The sequence below is a fragment of the Cynocephalus volans genome, chromosome 1 (assembly GCF_027409185.1).
Source record: "Cynocephalus volans isolate mCynVol1 chromosome 1, mCynVol1.pri, whole genome shotgun sequence".
NCBI lineage: Eukaryota > Metazoa > Chordata > Mammalia > Dermoptera > Cynocephalidae > Cynocephalus > Cynocephalus volans.
Window position 1 is genome coordinate 257,153,236 of NC_084460.1, and position 21,043 is coordinate 257,174,278.

At 35.8% G+C, this 21,043-nt stretch overlaps 1 protein-coding gene across 3 annotated transcripts in view; it reads left to right on the forward strand.

Moving 5' to 3' along the window:
* Nucleotides 1-21,043, forward strand: part of GLS (glutaminase) — a 91,791-nt gene that overhangs the window by 56,002 nt on the left and 14,746 nt on the right. Inside the window, exon 15 of one of the 3 annotated variants that reach the window (XM_063093475.1) lies at nt 15,421-15,579. The exons of 1 other annotated variant lie outside the window; for it this stretch is intronic. In XM_063093475.1, coding sequence (XP_062949545.1) covers nt 15,421-15,498 — 78 coding nt within the window. In that variant the 3' untranslated portion in view covers nt 15,499-15,579. Of the gene's footprint in view, nt 1-866; nt 975-15,420; nt 15,580-21,043 lie in introns of those variants that run through there. One more of the 3 variants, XM_063093465.1, reaches the window with a different exon arrangement.

Here is a 21,043-nt window from a genome sequence, read left to right on the forward strand (position 1 = left end):
TCATATGTCTTGAGTTTGGGAACTGTGATATTAGGGAAAAGAAGTTCTCTCCCACAGTTGCTGGTCAGAATCCTTCTGGGCTACATTAATTATTAAATTTACTTTTTAATGCTTGTATATTAAGGTTTAGAGGATTTTACTAAGGATTCTATGGTTACTTTAATGTTCTTCTAATGTTCAAATACTTATCCTAATTGGATGTTCTCAGGACCTTGCCACTGCAGCACATTTGTGTTCGTTCCACTAGAGCCATTTATAGTTTGGGCCACTGAATGCCTTAATTTGAAAAAGGCTTAATTTATTTCCCCTATGCTCTAAATTATTACATGTTACTACTTCATTTGGAGGTTGATTTTACTTCATAAAATGAAGATTAATTTTCATATTGTGTGCATATTTGTATAGATTTCAAAATTAGGGTATTAATTTGTGGCACTTACTACTTTGTTGGTAAGGCTTAAATGCACACTTAGGAATGAAGTAGAGTTATCTAAGCTACTGTGTTTAGAGACTGTTGTTAAGACCAAGCATCCAGAAATTTTTAAAGGAAGGTTTTAATGGAAGAAGAGGTAAGATATTGTGAATAGGCTCTCAAACTTAAAAAAGGAAAGACAAGAAAAGCTTTGCCAGTTTTAAGGACATGTTTTGATTCTTTGAGTGTTGTTAATAACTTTTCAAATAAAGTTCTTGAAAAGTACCCTATTCTTGGGTTTAATGTTTCATGCCATTACTGATTCTTGATATTCAAGCATTTACAAAATAGCATATTCATTTTTCTTTATTTCTTTCTCTCTCTCTTTTTTTTTTTTGGCATCATTAACATTTCATTTGAAATGCATATTCTTCCTGAAATACTTTGTTTTTAGCATAAATGTTGTGCATTTTATCTTAGTGTTTGGATTAAAACATTTGTGTTGTTTAGCTTTCTTTCATTTGCTTTGTATATTTAATAATGTACATCTTTATTTTCTAGTATGCCTACTTTTTGTATTGTACAATAAATTTATTTTAAGCTGATTTTATTGGTTTTTTTGTTTTTTTATTTTTTTAATAAAAGTAACTACAGTATTTTAAGTCCAAAAACAGTTGGGATTTTACCTTAGAAAAAAATTATCTTTTATGAAGATTCTGTTAAAGTGAGAAGTGAAACTGGAAATACTGAAAAGGGCTTTTTTGATTTTTTTTTTCTTTTTTTAATGCAGTATAGTGTTGGTGGGTTTTATGGGGAGAGGATGTTTCCTATTGGTTGTACTAGAAGTATTGAATAAAGACTTTCCTCCAATTTTTTTGTTGTTTTTCCATTTGATAACTTAAAATAATACATCCCTAATTGCAGGTTCTTTCTTCTGAGGAAGAATATCATTGATGTTATTGACTATGTTATTCTCATTTTATCTGTTGCCTAAAGAATAGGACAAATATTGCTAAATCAAATGAAGAGTATCATAATATTGCTTTAGAATAAAACTGTTCATCTCAGTAGAATTTATATTGAGTGTAATGATTATAATATAGAAATTTACATTAACTACTTTCTTAAGGGATTTGATTTTCAGAAGGAACTTAGTATATTTCTATAGCATGGTCCAAATTATAGTCCACATTACAGAGGCTTCATGTGTTGTAGGTTAAATACAGTACTTGAAATTTTTCTGTTTGATTAAATCTGCCATTCATATTCCAGAGAGTTCCCAAATAACAATATATTGTAGAAGTTTTAAAACTATTTGAAATCAGAAATATCTTTGCTTACATGCTTACATGAATTTGTATTAATCTGTGGGGTTTTTTTTCATAATGTTCTTTTAGAACTAGTTAATAAGGAGTTCCAGTATAATGGTATATTCAGTACATGTAAGAGTTTATGATCAATTGTTTTTAAAAGATGCATTTAAAAGATACATTTTTTAAAAAAAAATTATTTATTTTTTTGTCTTTTTCGTGACCAGTACTCAGCCAGTGAGTGCCTCGGCCATTCCTATATAGGATCCGAACCCGCGGCGGGAGCGTCGTTGCGCTCCCAGTGCCGCACTCTCCCGAGTACGCCATGGGCTCGGCCTAAAAGATACATTTTTTAAAACCCACTTGAAGCAAGGAGAGAAGTAGGGCTTCAAAATGCTTGGATCTTGATCTGACAGTGTAGCATTTCGTAGGCATATATGTATGTGGAAAGAATTGCTGGTATATACTGATATGTCAGTCTGTATCCTGGTAATTTATGTATAATGTGTTTGTGTTGTATATGTATGTTTGTGTGTATATATGTGTCATCTGCCTATCTACCTAAATGTTTGAAAATGACCAGCAGTTCTTTCCACATAGTGTACGGTGGTCTTCAAAAAGTTCCTGGAAAGATTCATATTATCTCTTGTTTTGTGTTTTGGGGGTTTTTTTTGTGTGTCTGGCCAGTAGGTAGTATTATCTTTTAATTTCATTTTTCCATGAACTTTTTGAGGTACTCTCGTATTATGTATAAATTGCCCATTGGTCAATTATGTTTCTATTCCATATAGAAGCTTTGCCATAAAAGAAGTCCTAACATTTTGCTGCCCTAGAATTTATAAAATATAACATTTTACTTATTCAATTTGACTTTGAAGATTTGTGGTGTCTGTTGTTGCTACTCTCATTTACTCCCAGCACTGTTCAGGGTAAGAGAATAACAATATTGGGGAACTCCAAAAAAGTGAAAGCAGGAACATCAGATTCATGTGGAGCTTGACTTTAAAGCATTTACCAAAATGTATTATGAAGGATCATAGTCAACTTAAAAATAAGTCATGTACTTCTCACGTTCAACAGTATATTTTATGGAATAGTTTTATTTTGTTCACTTTGTATAATTTTAAGTCTTAAGAATCTACTATTTACTTTTTAAAATTTTGGTTTTTCTCCTCAATGGCCTTGAAAATGCTAGAATGTATTTTTAAAAAGATTAATGATCAGTCTACTTAATTTGTGATTTCTTCTCAATTCTTTCTCTGCCATTTTATATTAAATTTTATATTTTCATTGCATAATAAACTCAAAACCAGATGTTGGAGATGCAGGATAAATGGAAATGTGTTATAATGCATCATGGTCCTACACTGAGATTTTTATTTATTCAGAGTGGACTTTATCTTGCTCAGTTCATTCTCTGTCATGGAGTTCAAGGACAAAATTATATGTGAATATGCATTCAAGTATATCCAAATTCACCCATTTTTTCCTTTATTTTAAATCGTAACACAGTTAAAAAGTTTATTTCTTACATTGCTTAGAAATGGAAGGAGTTTAATTGGCTGGGGGTGGTTCTTTTATCCCTCCTACCCACCCTGACCCAGTAGTTTGTTAATGTGAATACCATAAAATGCAGATAACCTGAAATTTAGAAAACTGCTGTAAGGGCATCTGACACAAAATGTATCCAACATAAAACAGAGCTGGCAAAACTTGATGTTTTTTAGAGTTCTTATCTATTTAAATAGTAATAGAAAGGGTACTGATTTTTAAAACAGAATGTTAAGTGGACTGATCATAAGAGTTTATTTAATGAATTTATTTTGTTACTGTGGTCTTTAAATTTTCTATTTATATTTTGTGAGAGTATGAAATGAAGGAAATTTAAGATTGGCTTTCTTTACCATTTTTGTTTTGCAGACTATAGATCTACTTTAGTAATTTTTATAAGTTGTAACTGATAGAGATTTTAAAAATATGCCCTGTATATAAAGCCTATTTTGATTAAAACTTATAAAGGCTTCCTAACCATTAACCTTTAACCTAAAATAAATAAAATACTAATTAGCACTTAAATGCATTGTTTTTATAGTGGTGTCTGTGGTATTTTTGTATAAATTACATTCAACAATAAATTACAGAACACTTATTATTGAAAACTGTCATGTATTGCTTAAATTAAAAAAAAAGTTATGATCTTGCCCTTCAAGCATTTATATCAGAACAGGTGGGCTGGTGCGGAGTGCTTCTGGCAATTGATCTCATGGTATTAGACTTTTAACTGTTAATCTTAATACTATTTCTGAAATATTTTTGTTAAAATTTTGTAAACCAGATCTCAGTGGCAAAGAACAATTTAGTATACTTATGTTTAAGCCAAGTTTTAATATCAGAGAACATGATTTTTCTAGACACAGTATTATTAAAATTAATGGTCTGTTTTTTTCAGTAGGTATTTACCTTGCTGAAATACCTTCAATCCTAATACCTCAGATGATTAAAGTGATCTATTTGGTAGAAGGCTTAGCTTTTGAAAAGAAACATTCTTACCTGAAATAGTTTTTGAATTTCTGTTTTTATATTACATTTTTGGTGATTTTATATATACAATGAAAATCTTCTCTGCCTCGTAATTACACTTGGAACCCTGAGCTATAATTAAATTCGTATTCTGTAAACAATAGAAGGGTTTCTTTTCTTTATTTATTTCTGGCAGCTGGTCTGTAAGGCGATACAAATTCTTTTATTTTTAAAACATAGTTCAGCCTTTCTCGATTATCGATGTACTTTAATTTGTATTTTTTTCAGAATTACAGAATTGACCTTGAAGTAATCGTAAGAGTTATCTGGTGCAAGCTCCCACTCCAGTCCCTTTTCCACATTCCTTAGCACCTTGCTTTCTCTGTTATCATATTTATAATCTCTCTCTCTCTCTCTCTCTTTTTTTTTTTTTGTAGCTGGCCAGAATAGGGATCTGAACTCTTGAGCTTGGTCAAGCACCAAGCTCTAACCAAGTGAGCTAACTAGTCAGCCCTCTCTCATTTTTTGATGGGGTTGGTCTGTTATGTGTTTTGTTTGGACGTTTTGTTATTTATTTTTAACAAGAAGCATAATTTGCAGTAGTTAATGTGACTACAAGTTGTTAGCAGACTGATTGTACCATCAGTGTTTATTAAAACTACTTAATTGTATTTTTTTTTTTTTAGTAAGTAGTCATATGTCACAGTTACTAAAAACTATAGTAAAGTTAGAAGTGAATGTTAAGATTATACAGTAGTTCTAAAAATAAAACATTACCAGGAATCTTTGAAAGAAAGTAAGTGTAGCAGAAATGTGACTCTAAAAATAAACGTTGCATCACTGGCTTTTTAAAATAAAAGGATTCCTTTGGGGTTAGATTAAATATATAAGTACAAATATTTTAAATAAGCAAAAGGCTATTCAAATTCTAAACAAATATTTTCTGAAGAAAAAAATTTTTTTCTTTGCATGTTAGCTTTTTCCAGACACATGCAAAATATCCAGCTACTTCTCTTGTTTTTATTTTCAACATTTGTGTCTGAGTAGCCTCTGAACAAGGTTCCCAATTTGTCTATTTACTCTGTCTACAGTGCATATTGTTCAATATCAATCTCTATTTTATAGTTCTGGGATTTTTATTTTTATTTATGAAAGAAAATGTTACATATTGTGCCCTTGAAAAGCATTAATTTTTTAAAGCCGATGACTTATAAAATGTTAAGATTTAAATATTGTTACTCTCAAAAAAGTATTGGTTTCTTATTCTCAAAATTTAAACTTTCCTGGGTAACTCATCTCCCCAAAAGTTTATAAAAATGAGAACCTCAACTTTTAAGAGACTGACACTTAACATAAATTCTGCTTGCTTTCATATTATGCATACTGAAATAAGAATGATGCTAAAATATTAACATCAATTATGCAAGTCTAAGTACTCATATTTGAACTCTATTACATTGTAAAATCCAAATTGAAATCATCATCAGTCTCTTGTTTATTCACTTTAGTCCTAGGGTACAATGACCAGTTTTCATTATTTTGTATGTGCCTTTCACAAATTACCACTAAGGGGTAATTTACAAAGTATCTTTTTTTTGAGGGGACAACATAAAACTTGATCCTTAAGTCTTGATGATGTTCTGCTAAATGATATTAATGATGTTGTATAAACCATGGTATAAATTAATTGAACTCCACCCAAGTTCTCTTGTTTTGTTCTTTCTCACAGTCACTCAGATTGAGATCCTAATTGAAAAACTCAAAATATATTAATTTCAAGTATTCTGCTTTTTCATCCTTTCATAGCATATTTAATTTTCATCTAAAAATGAGAAAATTTAAAAAATTATATCAAAGTTACTCATTCAATGAGATTTTGTTTCCAAATCTTCATATCACTGATATGTTAACTTCCAAATCTTTTTATAATGATTACATTGGCCATTCTAGTTTTATTTTCTTTAAAAGGTTAAAAAACACACGAAATGTAAAAGTTCTAACTTTTTTCCTTTAGTATAATAAAGCTTATTTTTTACTTATTATTTTATATAAAGTCTTGAGTACATGCATCTTGGGTCCAGATCTATCCACCAGATTTATAGTTTAAATTAAAAAATGAGCTAAAGAATATTGTTTGAGATAAGTATTTGAATTGAGATGAATAAATGTTATGTTTTCTGTACAATGAAACTTCACTGACATCTTGATGAAAGTGATTTTATTAAAATTCTATGGGGACTAATACTATTAACCTTCTTTAATCATATTAATATTCTTTTCACTGGAAAGAGAAACTTTAGAGAATGGTCTTATGGAGGAGGATCAGTAAAGCTCAGCCTTCTAAATTATATGTTTACTAAGTTTTTCAACTAAAACATGCTATTTCAACAAAACAGAACATATGGCTTTTTTTTCTTCTCACCTGAAGGAGAACAAAGGAGAAAGAAAACTAGTTTGCTATGTTTTTAGCTAAGTAATAAAAACTTGAGAAGCTTTAGTTTGTTAGGGTTTTTTTTTTTTTTTTTATTAGTTTCTGTTCTGTAGTTTTATGACCATCGTATATGTCTGTCACAGAATCACCATTGTTTATTTGGCATCTCTTACATGTTTGGCTTTGTCATGTAATTGTTCACTTATTCATATATTAGTACATCTACCCTATACTTGGGAGCTCTGGATAGAGGGCTGCTGTTCAGTCTGCATATCGTGTTCTGTAGCATTTGCTTTGCAGAAAGTTTTATTTAATGTCATTGTGAGGTATGGGATTTTTGTTGTTAAAAATTTAGGATCTTCTGCAAAGTTCTTAATACAGTGAAGCTTTTAGTTTACCTAGAGCTTTTACGACTTAAATAACATCAGTGGGTAGGCAAAAGATCTGGGTGGGTAGCCCAATATGATGTATCATGGGCATGAATGTCCACATCTTGTTTTCTACCTTAAAAATCCATGTAAGTTTTATTCTACTTCATAATACCTATTTTAATATTTCAAAAACATAGTATTTATTAGTTCTATGACTAGAATTTTCCTTCTCCAGTCTTGGAGTAAAATTGACTTCATGAGGAGGTACCATATTTATCATGATAACTTCTCATTCATCATGACATTTGAGAGAAACCATAACAGTTAATCCATAAACAATCACAGGTTTGAAATGACCATATGTACCTAAAATTGGCAGCAATTTAAAATGGAAAAGAGTATCCCATCCATGCCTATTGCCTGTGACAAAGATCTTGGAAGTCTAGTTTCTTTGCCAGTCCCTTATCAGATGACGCTTTGCAATGTGCATACTAGAACTAAGTATACAGTGATCAGTCTTCAAAGATAACAGGTTTGCTCAGGCAATTCAGTTTGCTAATGTGAAAGATCCTGTGGTTTGTAGATTTCCCCTTTGCTTGTAATGTCAACATATTACACCATCCCCAGAAACATAGTAACATCAAAATTTGAAACAGCACATCTTTTAGGATCATTTATTGTGACTTACTGTGGGTCCACCACCAGTGTAAAAACGTGTTTTGAGAAATCTTAATCCTCATAAAAGCTATGAAGGTAGGTACTGTTATTACCTCTGCAGATTCAGGTCGATCATGTAAGTTTCCTAATGTCACACAACTTTGTGGTGTGTAGAGCTAAGATTTGCACCCAGGCAGTTTTGGTTACAGAGCCCATCCTCTTGACCATAGACCATACTGTTTCCCATTGCAAAATGTAAGGAGCAATTTATGTCACTTTAATAGAATTGAAGTATTCCATGAAAATTAAAGGACGAACAATTTCTTTCTTTCTTTCTTTTTTTTTAAAAGATGACCAGTAAGGGGATCTTAACCCTTGACTTGGTGTTGTCAGCACCACGCTCAGTCAGTGAGCGAACTGGCCATCCCTATATGGTATCCGAACCCGGGGCCTTGGTGTTATCAGCACCGCACTCTCCCGAGTGAGCCATGGGCCGGCCCAAGGACGAACAATTTCAAAGTGCCTTGGCAGACCAAGAATTCACAGAAATTCATATTAAACAAGATTATTCTGTAATAAGTTCATTTTTCACTGTAATTTATGTAATGCGAGCAGTGTCTATATCCAAGATAACTAGTATCCTATGATTTTAGTATATGTGTATGTGTACAGGTATTTTCCTCATAGAAAAGAAATTCCTATCTCCAAAGATCCTTGTACTGAAAATTAAGTGTGATGGGAAACCATGGGGTTTTCAGCAGGCATGATCAGTCATGATCTGAAATAATCGGATTTATGTTCTAAAGTATTGATCTAGGTGGGAAAATTAACTCCAATATTACTTGATTGTAGAAAGTAAAAAGTCAGCCCTAAATCCTAAATCCATTAAATTCAGTTCCTTAGCTCTGTTGTAGACGCTTTTTATTACTTAAAATTCCTTGTCTATTTCTATAGCATTAAACCTAAAGTATATGTAGCACTAAAAGCTGATGTTTATTGTAATTCTTACAACTTATTTTAGAAGATGCATTCTAAAATCCTTTTGTTTGTCTCCTCTAAATGTCTGTCAGCCAAACTTAATTAAAATTTTTATCAAGCCTGATTCTTAGAGCTTTTTGTAGAAATCAAAGTAGAATTTTTATTTGTCCTATTTATATATATAACAGTTCTTGATTATGATCTGGAACTTTATTATCTAAGAATGAATGTATCTTTGTTCACATCTGCACTTGTTTTTAGGATATGATATTTTTGGGAAACCAACAAAACGAGAATGATTCAGTGGTGAAGATGAAATTTTCTATATGTGCCTAGAGCTATTACAGTTTGTATGTTTGGTTTTGACTTTAATGACTTAATGTTAAACATAAGAAAATCACAACACAGATATTCTATGTATATTGGACTGCAAAGAAACAATTCTGCTGTTAAAGTATATCTAAAGAAATAACTTCTATCTCACTGCCCTTACTCTTGACAAGTTAGCAGTTATATTATAAATGTACCTACTTTTCATTTAAATTGCTCTCCTTTTCTTTTAGTATTGCTTTTGTAATAAATGTAATATGGTGCAAGAGTGGTCAAATAGCTCATTCCTTTTATGAAATTGCTTTCCCATTTGTATAACTGTAAGAAACTGGCTAAAGGCCAGGACTCTGGGTTCCTGGTGTCCAGGTTTCCATTTCATTATTCTCAATCCCTATTTTACTTAGTTACCATGCAATTTTTCCTCCCTCTATGTAGCAGAAGTTTTGCTTTCCTCTTGTGTTTTTTCTCCTCTTCATTTCTGGTCCTACATATAGGTCCCCCACCAATGACTAAGATTAGATCCCTCCATACAAATGAAAATGTATAACCTTTAAAATTATTTTATTTCCTTTTCTTTAGGTCTGTTTTCTACCAAGTAAGAACTACAGGGTTATTATTCCTCTCTTGGCATTTCACTAGGTTTTGTTCAAACAGCACACAAACAGAATTAGTTCAAGATACTTAGTTAATTTGATGGAGTATTTCAGGTCTATATAAATTAATCTTAGCATTATTTCTCTCCATTATCCATTCACTGATTAGTTCTTCATTCAACTGGTATTTATTCCTTGCCTATTATGTTTCAGAAACTGCAAGGTGCTTAGGATATGCAGTGGTGAATGAGAGAAGTGTGATCCAGGTCGTAGAAGAGGGTAGAGATGCTGAATAAATAATTACTAAAAGAATTAAAATGTTGATAAGTGATTTGTTAATCCTGCTGCATGTAGATCTAGATCATTTTAATTGTTATAAAGGAAGTGAGTTACAAAATGGTATATACCATATTATGCCATTTTTGTACATCTGTAACAGTTTATGAGACACAAATGATGTAGTTAAAAGTATAAGAACATCAACACCAGACGTCAAATAAAGCTTACCTCTGGGATGGAGGGGAATGGATGCATGGAGAATGGTTAGCTGTATCTTAACGTTTTATGTATTTAAAAAAAATATTTAAGCAAATAATAATAAAAAATAATGGAAAAGTAAAAAGTGCCAGGAGAGGGTATAACAAGAAGATCTCATTTAGTGTGGGTAGTTAGGTATGGTTGGTTTTCTCTGAAATGTAATATTTAAGTTCTGAAGAGAGTAGAGGAAGAGTACAGTAGGATCAATAGTCTGGCTTGCAGGCCCCCAAATGGGGCGGAGTTTAGCACAGTTGAGAAGGTGAAAGAAGGCAAATGTGATGAACAGAGTGACGTGAGGTGGATGGAGATTGTCCCTGATGAGTCTTAGATATAGGACCATACATATTATGTAGAGTGGACCTTCTCATATTTGAATGTGGGTCAGAATGGTGTGTCTTAATTTTAAAATGAAACTTCCTGGGGCCTAACCCTACAGTTTTATTCAAGAATCTAAATTTTTAATATGCACCCAACTTCTGCTACAGGTGCTCCTCTGGACACAGTTTGGGAAACATTTATGCAGGGTCATATATGCCATATTAGGAGCTGGATTTTATTCGAAGTGTGATATGAAACTTGGAAGGCTTTTAAGAAGGGAGATGTCATGATTTGGTTTTTAAACCCTGCTCTGTGGAGAATGGATTAGAGGGAGACAAAGTTGAGGTTATGGACTTGAGATGAGATATGATGGTGGCTTGGACTAGAGATGAGAGAGACAGGTCGATAGGAGATGTGTTTAAGAGAGGATTGGCAGCACTTGGTAGTATTTGGTGGGTGAAAAAGAACGAGATATCAAGTTGATTACCAGGTTTTTAGTATGAACAACAAGGCCGCAGCTGCTGCATTTACTGAATTAGAGAACACTGGAGAAACAACCTTGGAAGTATGAAAAGAAATTAGTTTGATTTTGGCTATTGTAACAATTAAGAATTGATTAACAGGAGTTTAAACAAATGGGGGTTGTTTTTCTAATATAAGAAAATGTCTGGGTGGTAGACATTCTAGTACTAGTGCCATCACTAAGGTAAGCTTCTCCATCAGTCTTAGTGTGTGGGCCTTAGACCTCGTGCCTGCATCTTACATGAGGGTACTTCAAAAGTTTTGTGGAAAAATAGAATTAAGAGATAATACTAATATTTCCATGAACTTTCTGAAGTACCCTCATAGTTGCAAGGTGAATGTTCCACCATTAGCTTCACCTGTATGGCCAAAGTGGAAGGAGGAGAGATAAGAGTAATACTAAATCAGGAAAAAGAAGCTTTCCCAGAAATTCACCTGACACTCACTGGCCAGACTAGCTGCAAGGGAATTTGGGAAAGTATTTTTAGCTGAGCACATTACTACCCCTGACAAATAGAGATTCTGTTAGTGTGAAAGTGGTGGGGAGTGGATAATGGGTAGGCAATTAGCAGTGTGCAGAAACTAACTTCTGTTTGAGATGTCTATGTTTGTGTGATATCCAACTAGTGATGTTGAGTAAGCAGTCAGATACAGGCCCAAAACTTAGGAGAGTGGTGTAAGCTGGGGATATAATTTTGTGTGTTCAGCATGAAGAGAATATTATTTGAAGTCCCATTTTAAAAATAGGATAGAGTAGAAGAGGCTTCCACTAGGGAAAAATGGCCAGAGAGGAGAAAATTCAGAGAGTGTCACATGATGAGTCAAGGAAAAAGTATTTGAAGGAGTTTGGAGCATTGAGCTGTGCCAAAGCATACAGAAGTAAGATGAGAGCTTTCCATTTACATGATATCCTTCCTAATTTTTTGTATTTTGGTGTTAAAATATCTTTTTATTTGGAAAATGGTGATAATAGTAGATGGTAGGGTTGTTTTAATTGTTTGCATTTGGAAAATAAAAAACTGGCAGCTCATTTTGGTAAACTTTTTCCCCTCCCCTTTAAAAAAGTTTTTTATTGGATTTGAGATCTAAAGGTCAGGGAACTATTGGACTAGACCAGGTTTGGCTGCTAATAGAAAAGATCCAGTAAAGAATGAGAACTTGACATAGATACAAGAGAGAGGCAATGGCCAATAAGGCAAGGCCCCTGGGAGGAGATGGGGCTCTCAGCCCAAGTGGAGGATTCATTTTCATGAGAGGAAGAGCACCTCCTTCAATAAAGCAGAACACAGAGAAGCAGTACGTAGGTTTGCTGAGATGATGGGTGAAAGTGGAGGGAGTTTCTGTCCATTGGCTTCCATTTTCCTGAAGAATACGAAGTGAGGCTTTCTGCTGAGAATGGGTTGTGTGGTTGGAGGGAGACTGCTAGGTTTCAGGGCATAGAGAAGATAGGAAATGTTTGCTAGTGGGAGAGAGAGCAGAGGGAAGCATGGCAATGTTCTCTGAATACTATTGAGGATAGTAACCATGGATTTATAGCGATGGCAATCTGCCTTCTTATTTTCCCCACCAGTATTCTACGGCTGCATCCTGAATTTGGATTTAGGCAGGTAGCAGCTGCAGAAGATCAGGCAAGGGATTTTAACAATAGGCTTTGGAATCTGCTTTAGAACCTCTTGATGTAGAAGGCATGCTTTTAGAGTTGTTTTTTTTTTCCTTTTAGAATTTGGTTCTACTTACAGACCTTTCAACTAATATAAATTACACTAACAAGTGTGTTTTGGTATATGACTGTGCCATGCCTAACCTTGCTTCATAGAATAAAATATTACTGATAAAAATTGTAAATGCTAGAACAAAGATAGATGCTAAGCAGTCTCATAAGGCCCTGAGAATGGTGCTGGAGTGATTTTATACATATATAGCTATGTAAATTTTGAGAGATACATGTATAGACACATGAGGGTACTTCAGAAAGTTCATGGAAAAATAGAATTGAAAGATAATGCAAATCTTTCCATGAACTTTTTGAAGTAACCTTGTATATAAACTCTACATTGCTTTATTTTTGAGGGTCTTAAAAATATCCTTTTCTCCAGCAGCTTCCTGTATTATATGTTGGAGGAACTTGCTATCATAACTGGAGCAGTAATCAAATTAGAATAGCTATGAAAATGCTTTGAAAAGTATATAGCACTACCAAAACATTATTACACCTTTTCTTTGTGTGATCAATAAAGTACACATGTTGGGTTTTTAACACGGGAACTGTAAAATAAACATTAAAGAACAGAGAGAGTTAAGTATGGCTCTCTGGAGACCAGTGAAAATGAGGGATTTCTTTCTAACATCAAAGCAGTCAGTAAGGATGTACTCTGGTTGGAATAACTATAGAAAACTCATGTCTGTGTGTCTTGCTCTGTTATAGTAACAGGATTTAGGGCATGCTAAGAGAGATGGGCCCTTAAGCCCTGAATTGAAACCCTAATTCTGCCTATATCACTACCAAGACTTTGTTTGGTTTCTCAGCACAGAGAGAACCCCATCTCTTTTCAGGGATCTTGTTTGTATTTATTTAATTTACACAGGACAGTGTCTTTGCAAGACTCTTTTGATTCTAATAGGCCTGATTTTTTATTTTTCTTTAAAGTAATATGTATAAGTATTTGGTGACCAATTTTTTCCTCTTCCTATCTTATCTTTGCCTTTAGGTTCTTTGGGGTTTTATGTACTTGCTTTTTAATTACAATAACAATAGTAAACATAAAACTTTATCATTCCAGAAGTGTGGCACCTTGTCCTCTATCTGAACATGTTAATGTGATATGAATTAAAATGAAGTTTTACAAATATTTGTTTAAGACAGGGAAGACCAGGAAGATGGTGAATGCAAAACTTTGATAGTTGTCAGTGCAACACGAATACTCACAGGTCTGCCACGTGAAAAATGCAGTTTAGTTTCCTCTAAATGTATTTTTAGAGGAATAGCAGCCTTTGCCCTTGCTCATTTTTATTTTGTTTTTCAGACCACACAAAGATACATTGCCAGCTACTTTTATAATCAAGTAGAAAAGGAGGAACGCTTATGGGCCCATTGGTATCTTTTTAGACCATTCATTGGCATTTACTGGAATAATAAGAACCACTAAGATAAGAAGCTGTTTATTTGCTGCCAATACTGTAGCAGCTATATTTGCTTTTATTCACATTAACCCAAACTCACATTTCATTTTTAGAGATTTAAATGTAAAAAATAAAGATACTATCTTTAACATTTTTTCCATTTGTTGTTTGTGGTATCAAATAGAATCATTTGTTCCTTTATTTTCTCATTATTTGAAAAAAACACCTTTGGTTAGCACCTCAGTATAAAATTAGTATCTTTGATTTCCCTATAAATTGATTCTTAGTTGTTATTTTATGATTTCCTATCACAACATATTTTCATCTTGGTACTGTATTGTTCAGGAAGTCCCAGGTTTTGTTAGGAAATCTCTTGGCCCAATAGATAGGTAGTGATTGCAAGTGCTGACCCTTGCGTCAGGCAGTGAGCCCTCAATCTGCTACTTACCAGCCCTGATACCTTGCTCAAGTTATTTAAACATTCTGGTCTTTAGATTCCTATCCTTTGAGTAATAACAGGGATAATAATACTTAAAGTACTTAGCTCGGTCAAGGGAGAGTAGGTGCTTCACGTTAACTATTTGTTGAAAATAATATATAACCTTAATTTTTCTCTTCATGGGCTGTCAGATTTGTTTGATATGATTATGACTTAGTTTGCAAATAAGTGAAATTATTTCAAGCTAATTTTCTCATTGAGAAATTTTGAATATGGTATGCGTAATAGAGTATTCTTTAGCTAAAATAAGCAGCATGCAGTGTTTGGAGCTGCTGTGTTGAGGTTGTATTTTTTCAGTGAATTTTATATAAAATAGAAATTATCTCCTTCAGAATAAAATTCACTGATAAATTTATTCTTTTCTATTGTAATTACCATATGAGAACCTCCTGCATTTGTGTAAAAATTTGGAAATAGGGTCATGAAATTGCTGAATTGCTATTCCCATAAAGGATTTTTTCCAATCCTCTGATTATGTCAGTTTGTATTACTTTTATCTATATATAGTATATTAATAACTGTGTCTGAATAAGTCATTGGAAAGCTTAGGAACATGTGACCTCATACTCAAGACTGTCTAATTATGAAAGTACCATAATTTTGTTTTATACATCCTTACGAATATTAAGGAAAGGGGAAATATCTTTCATCATGCATACATTGTACGGGTTTATTTTTCTACCCCTGTCAGCAAGACAATTAATTTACATATGCTGACAACTAAAAATTTTTCTTTAGCTACACTACCATAGGTTTATGTTTTAAGCTGACCTTAAGAAAAATATTTATAAAAGAAGACTGAAAGCTTATTTTCATTTATAGGCTATAAATGGCCAAGTTAGAGTGAAGCTTTTAAAACAACATTGGATCTGGAGTCATGATGGTTTATTTAACAGATGAAGAAGATATCCATTGCACGGCAACGGATACCGTAGTGAGCTGGAAACGAGAGAGCAGCGTACGTCAGACCAGAGGTGGTAGTAACAGAAGGAGCGTTTTTCAGTTGCCTGCTTTTGTTTTCATTAAACTGTTCCCAAAGGGTTGAATTAGTCTTTTTTGTGAAGACAGAAACTAAGGATGAAAAACAAGGGAAGCCTTGGTTTTGCACTCGGTAATAGAGTCGGAAACAAAATATTTGGAATAAAGTATAAAACCAATGAATCGATCTTTCCTCATTCTCTTCCCTCCCTCCATTCATTCTTCTCCCTTTCTTTTCTTCTCTCCCTTCACTTCCCCTTTCCTCCCGTCCCCCATCCCCTTCCTTACAATATTTAGCAAAGGATATTTATGGATTAGAGCTAAATTGCTATTTAATCCTTTGGTTTCCTTCTATCCTTTGGATAACAATCAGAGCTCTATTAAGGACTCACATTCTCATGGTCTAGTTGTACAGAATTGGGAATCCAGATACAGGAGTTCTATCCCAGCTGCATTACTAATTCATATGTTAAGTGACCTTGGGCCAAGGCCCTTAATCTCAGTGGTAGTAATAAATAAAATATATCTATCAATGTATTCCATGACCAGCCTGTCAGGGATTTTTTTTTTTTTTTTTTTTTGACCGGTAAGGGGATCGCAACCCTTGGCTTGGTGTCGTCTGCACCACGCTCAGCCAGTGAGCGCACCGGCCATCCCTGTATAGGATCCGAACCCATGGCCTCGGTGCTATCAGCACCGTACTCTCCCAAGTGAGCCATGGGGCTGGCCCATGTCAGGGATTTTTAAAAACAAACATACCTGTTTAAATTTTTGAGTTTTTCTGGGTCATTCACAATATAAATACAAAGTTATATGATTATGTAATTTTAATAATTACTACTTCAAACTACAGAGTTAGGTCATTTGGGAGGAGGAGACGAAAGTCACATAATTCAACTTTTAAGCAACTCGTAATGAATAGGAGAATGATAGGATCGAAGACTTAGCAGTGTTATGTTTTAGACTTGTAAAATTGATAGAATCTCCACCTGCTTCTAGTTGTTTTGGGGGAAAAATAGTGAGCTTTTGATATGCCAAGCATGCCAATGTTAAATGAACTAACGTGAACTGTAATATTTTTGTCCCAATGTTGTCATAACTTTGTATAAATAAACTAAGATAAGGTTGTCTGGTTCTGACAGGTTCTGACAGAGATTTGATAAGGAAAATGTACTCAAAAGTCTGCATGATGGAGGGAATACTGTTAACATTTAATTTATAAATTTTTAATGACTACCTGCCCAAGTGGAGTTTCTCTTTACTATAGGGAGGCATACATTAAACATCAGAGCCCTTAATTTTTATAGGCTGCTGTTGCTGCTGTGAATAGTCTGTTTCTTCGCATTGAGGAATGATTCATTCCAGTGATTCATCAAAACACAGTTTCCATGCCTCTGGCAGTTACTGTTAACCAATTATTTTCTGGACCTTAGCTTTCTTGACAAGTATTGTAAAATGAACGTAATTCAAGTACACAGTGGGGAATTAGCAGAATGAGCCTTGATCAATGGTTAGCACACCTATATCCTTTGCACAAGTAGGCTTGGAGGTGGATCAGACATCTTTTAGAGTGCCCTCTCTTTCTGTTTGTTTGCTATGGGCATGTCGATTTAGTTGGGAGAATTTGTTAAAAAAGACTAGGAAGTGGCAAGATGGCGGCGGCTGCGGCGGCTGCGGCGGCTGGCGCGGAGTAGCTGAGGTGGAAAAGGTGGCCACTGGGCCTCAGGCAGCCGGGAAACTTGTGGACCTTCCTCTGGCCATCTCTTAAGGGAGGACTGCTGCTGCTGGCCGGTCGTGGGGGCTCAACGCCACTTTGCCCCCGGCAGGAGAGGCTGCCTCATTTACAGGCAACAGCTTTGAAGTGTGGAGCAGGAAAAGAACTGATTCTTAGCTGCAAAAGTGAGTCTTGAAACAGGGAACACGGCGCCAGGGCTGCTGTGGATGCAGCCAGGATCCCGGAGGCCGGGGCGCGCTGAAGGCGGCCAGCTGCCCTATCCAGGATTCGAGGTTTCAGGCCGGCATTAAAGAAGACTCCTGGGAGCGCCCGAGCGGCGCCGCGACTGAACAGCCCGAGGCGGCAGCGCCGAGAACACGGAAGGCAACAAACCAGAGACAGAGCGAGCGCCCGACCTGGCACAGCACTGTGAGTGATCCCTGGCACAGCTCTGTTCGGGGGGTGGATGCCCACGAGGCTCCCCGCCTGCACCACCAGGCCACTCACTGCCCCGGTGCTGCCTCCATTTTCCCAGGTGCGGGCAGCTCCGCCCTGCTCGGCCATCACTGAGCCCATTTGCTTGGCCTGGCGCGGGGCTTTCCGGACCCTGCGGGCCGACCTCCTCTCCCACTCCCTCCACGGTTCTCTGGCAGGGCTGGGGGTGTGGGGCGTCCCGACCAGTTTTGGGAGGGCTAGGAAGTACGGGCGGGCCGACTGTCACTCCACCACACCCTGGACTCCGGCCCCGGTAAACTTCCTGTTACTGGGAGGCAGATACCATCTCTGCGACCACCAGTTTGGAAAAAAGCCTAACGAATTTCTGGTTGGGAATAGTGTGGTAGGAGAGTTCCCAGGTCCGCTTGAACCTGCCGGAGAGCAGGCTGCAGGCGGGCACTAGACTCGGTTTATACCGGGGGGATACAAAGGTGATCAAGACCCGAGAAAGATCTACACAGTGCTACAAAGGCACCCAGAGAGACCGGTCGTCTGTGCCTAGCAGAAACCTGGTAGACTTCCTGGGCGAGGCGGTGCTGAGCAGGGTCTTGAAGGCCCAGCTGATAGACGAGGGGTGCAGAAGACACGCCCCAACCCAGCACAGTGTGCACAGAGGGGGGAGACGTGCGGCCAGGGAGGCGGAGACTCGACAGAAACCACACACCCGGTGGGGTCGCCACTGCACGATCTAACAGCCTGGGCCAGAGCACACGGAACGGGGTGAAGTCCTGTACAGAAAGTGAAAGCTCAACAGAGATCACACACCCTGTGGTACGTGATCCACCAGCCCAGCAGAGTCCAAGCTGACCAGAAAGGTGGATCCCCGGAGAAGCCCAAGACCCGAGGCAACCACACACACAAGACACTAGAGGCCAACTGAGCAGTCACGGCGGGAGCCATACCAAATTGGCAACCACAGCAACATCCTAGTTAGTCATTAGTCTTAAACCGGTGGACTGTGAAACCCCCTGCCACAATGAATAAACACCAAAAAAAAGACACCAGAAATACAAAAAATCAAGAAAGTACACCACCAAAAGTTAATAAATCTCATACTCTAGATCCTATAGAACAAGAAGCCCTTGAAATAACTGACAAGGAATTTCGAGTGATAATGCTAAGGAAACTGAATGAGATACAAGAAAACTCAGCTAGACATCATGATGAAATGAGGAAAAGTATACAGGATCTGAAAGAGGAAATATACAAGGAAATCAATGTCCTGAAAAAAAATGTAGCAGAACTTGCTGAACTGAAGAAGTTATTCAGCGAAATAAAAAACACAACGGAGAGTTTAACCAACAGGCTTGTCGAAGTTGAAGAGAGAACCTCTGAACTTGAAGATGGGCTGTTTGAAATAACACAAGCAGACAAAAAGAAAGAAAAAAGAATCAAGGACATGGAAGAAAATCTGAGAGAGATATCAGACAACCTCAAGCGCTCAAATATCCGAGTCATGGGTATTCCAGAAGGGGAGGAAAATGGAGATTCCATTGAAAACATATTCAACAAAATAGTGGCAGAAAACTTCCCAGGTATAGGAAAAATCACAGATCTTCAGATCCAGGAAGCTCAACGATCTCCAAACGTATTCAACCCAAAAAGGCCTTCTCCAAGACATGTCATAGTCAAATTGGCAAAACTCAGAGACAAAGAGAGAATCTTAAAAACTGCAAGAGAGAAGCGTCAAATCACCTATAAGGGAGCCCCAATCAGGTTAACATCAGACTTTTCATCACAAACCCTAAAAGCTAGAAAGGAATGGGATGATATTTTCAAAATACTAAAAGACAAAGATTGCCAGCCAAGAATACTCTACCCTGCAAGGCTATCCTTCCGAAATGAGGGGCAAATAGTATATTTCTCAGACAAACAAAAACTGCGGGAGTTCACTACCACAAGACCACCCTTACAAGAAATCCTCAAGGGAGTACTGGGTTTGGTTCCTGAAAAATAACTACCACTGCCATAAAAACCTAAGAAAAATCTAAACCCGCTAGTACAATAAAAATGGCATTCATGAAGAGAAAACAAGCTAACAAAAACACTATCTACAACCTAAGGAACCAACAAACAAAGAAACCAAACAGTAAATCAGAAAGCAAGGAACAAAAGACACCTAAGACAACCAAACAACCAATAAAATGCTAGGAATAAATCAACACCTTTCAATAACAACTCTTAATGTTAAAGGCTTAAATTCCCCAATTAAAAGACACAGACTGGCTGACTGGATCAAAAAGCAGGACCCAACTATATGCTGCCTACAAGAGACCCACCTCACCCATAAAGATTCACACAGACTAAGAGTGAAAGGATGGAAAAAGATTTACCATGCAAACAGAAAAGAAAAACGAGCTGGAGTGGCTATTCTTATATCTGACAAAACAGACTTTAAACTAAAAACCATAAAAAGAGACAATGAGGGACACTACTTAATGATAAAAGGACTGATCCATCAAGAAGACATAACAATCATAAATATGTACGCACCCAATGTTGGAGCAGCCAGATTTATAAAACAAACTCTATTAGACCTAAAGAAGGAAATAGACACTAATACCATAATAGCAGGGGACCTGAACACTCCACTGTCAATATTAGACAGATCATCTAGGCAAAGAATCAGTAGAGAAACACAAGATCTAAACAAGACTCTAGACCAATTGGAATTGGCAGATATCTACAGAACATTCCACCCAACAACCTCAGAATATTCATTCTTCTCATCAGCACATGGATCATTCTCCAAGATAGATCACATATTAGGTCACAAATCAAGTCTCAATAAATTCAAAAAAATTGGAATTATCCCATGTATCTTCTCAGACCACAATGGATTAAAACTAGAAATTAATAACAAACAAAACTCTGGAAACTATACAAACACATGGAAATTAAACAGCATTCTACTTAATGACATATGGGTCCAAGAAGAAATCAAGCAGGAAATCAAAAAATTTATTGAAACTAATGAAAACAATGATACATCATACCAAAACCTGTGGGATACTGCAAAAGCAGTATTGAGGGGAAAATTTATTGCATTAAACGCTCACTTCAGAAGAATGGAAAGATGGCAAGTGAACAACCTAACACTTCACCTTAAAGAACTAGAAAAACAAGAACAATCCAATCCTAAAGTTAGCAGACGGAAAGAAATCATTAAGATCAGAGCAGAACTGAATGAAATTGAAAACCAAAAAACAATTCAAAAGATCAACGAATCAAAAAGTTGGTTTTTTGAAAAGATAAATA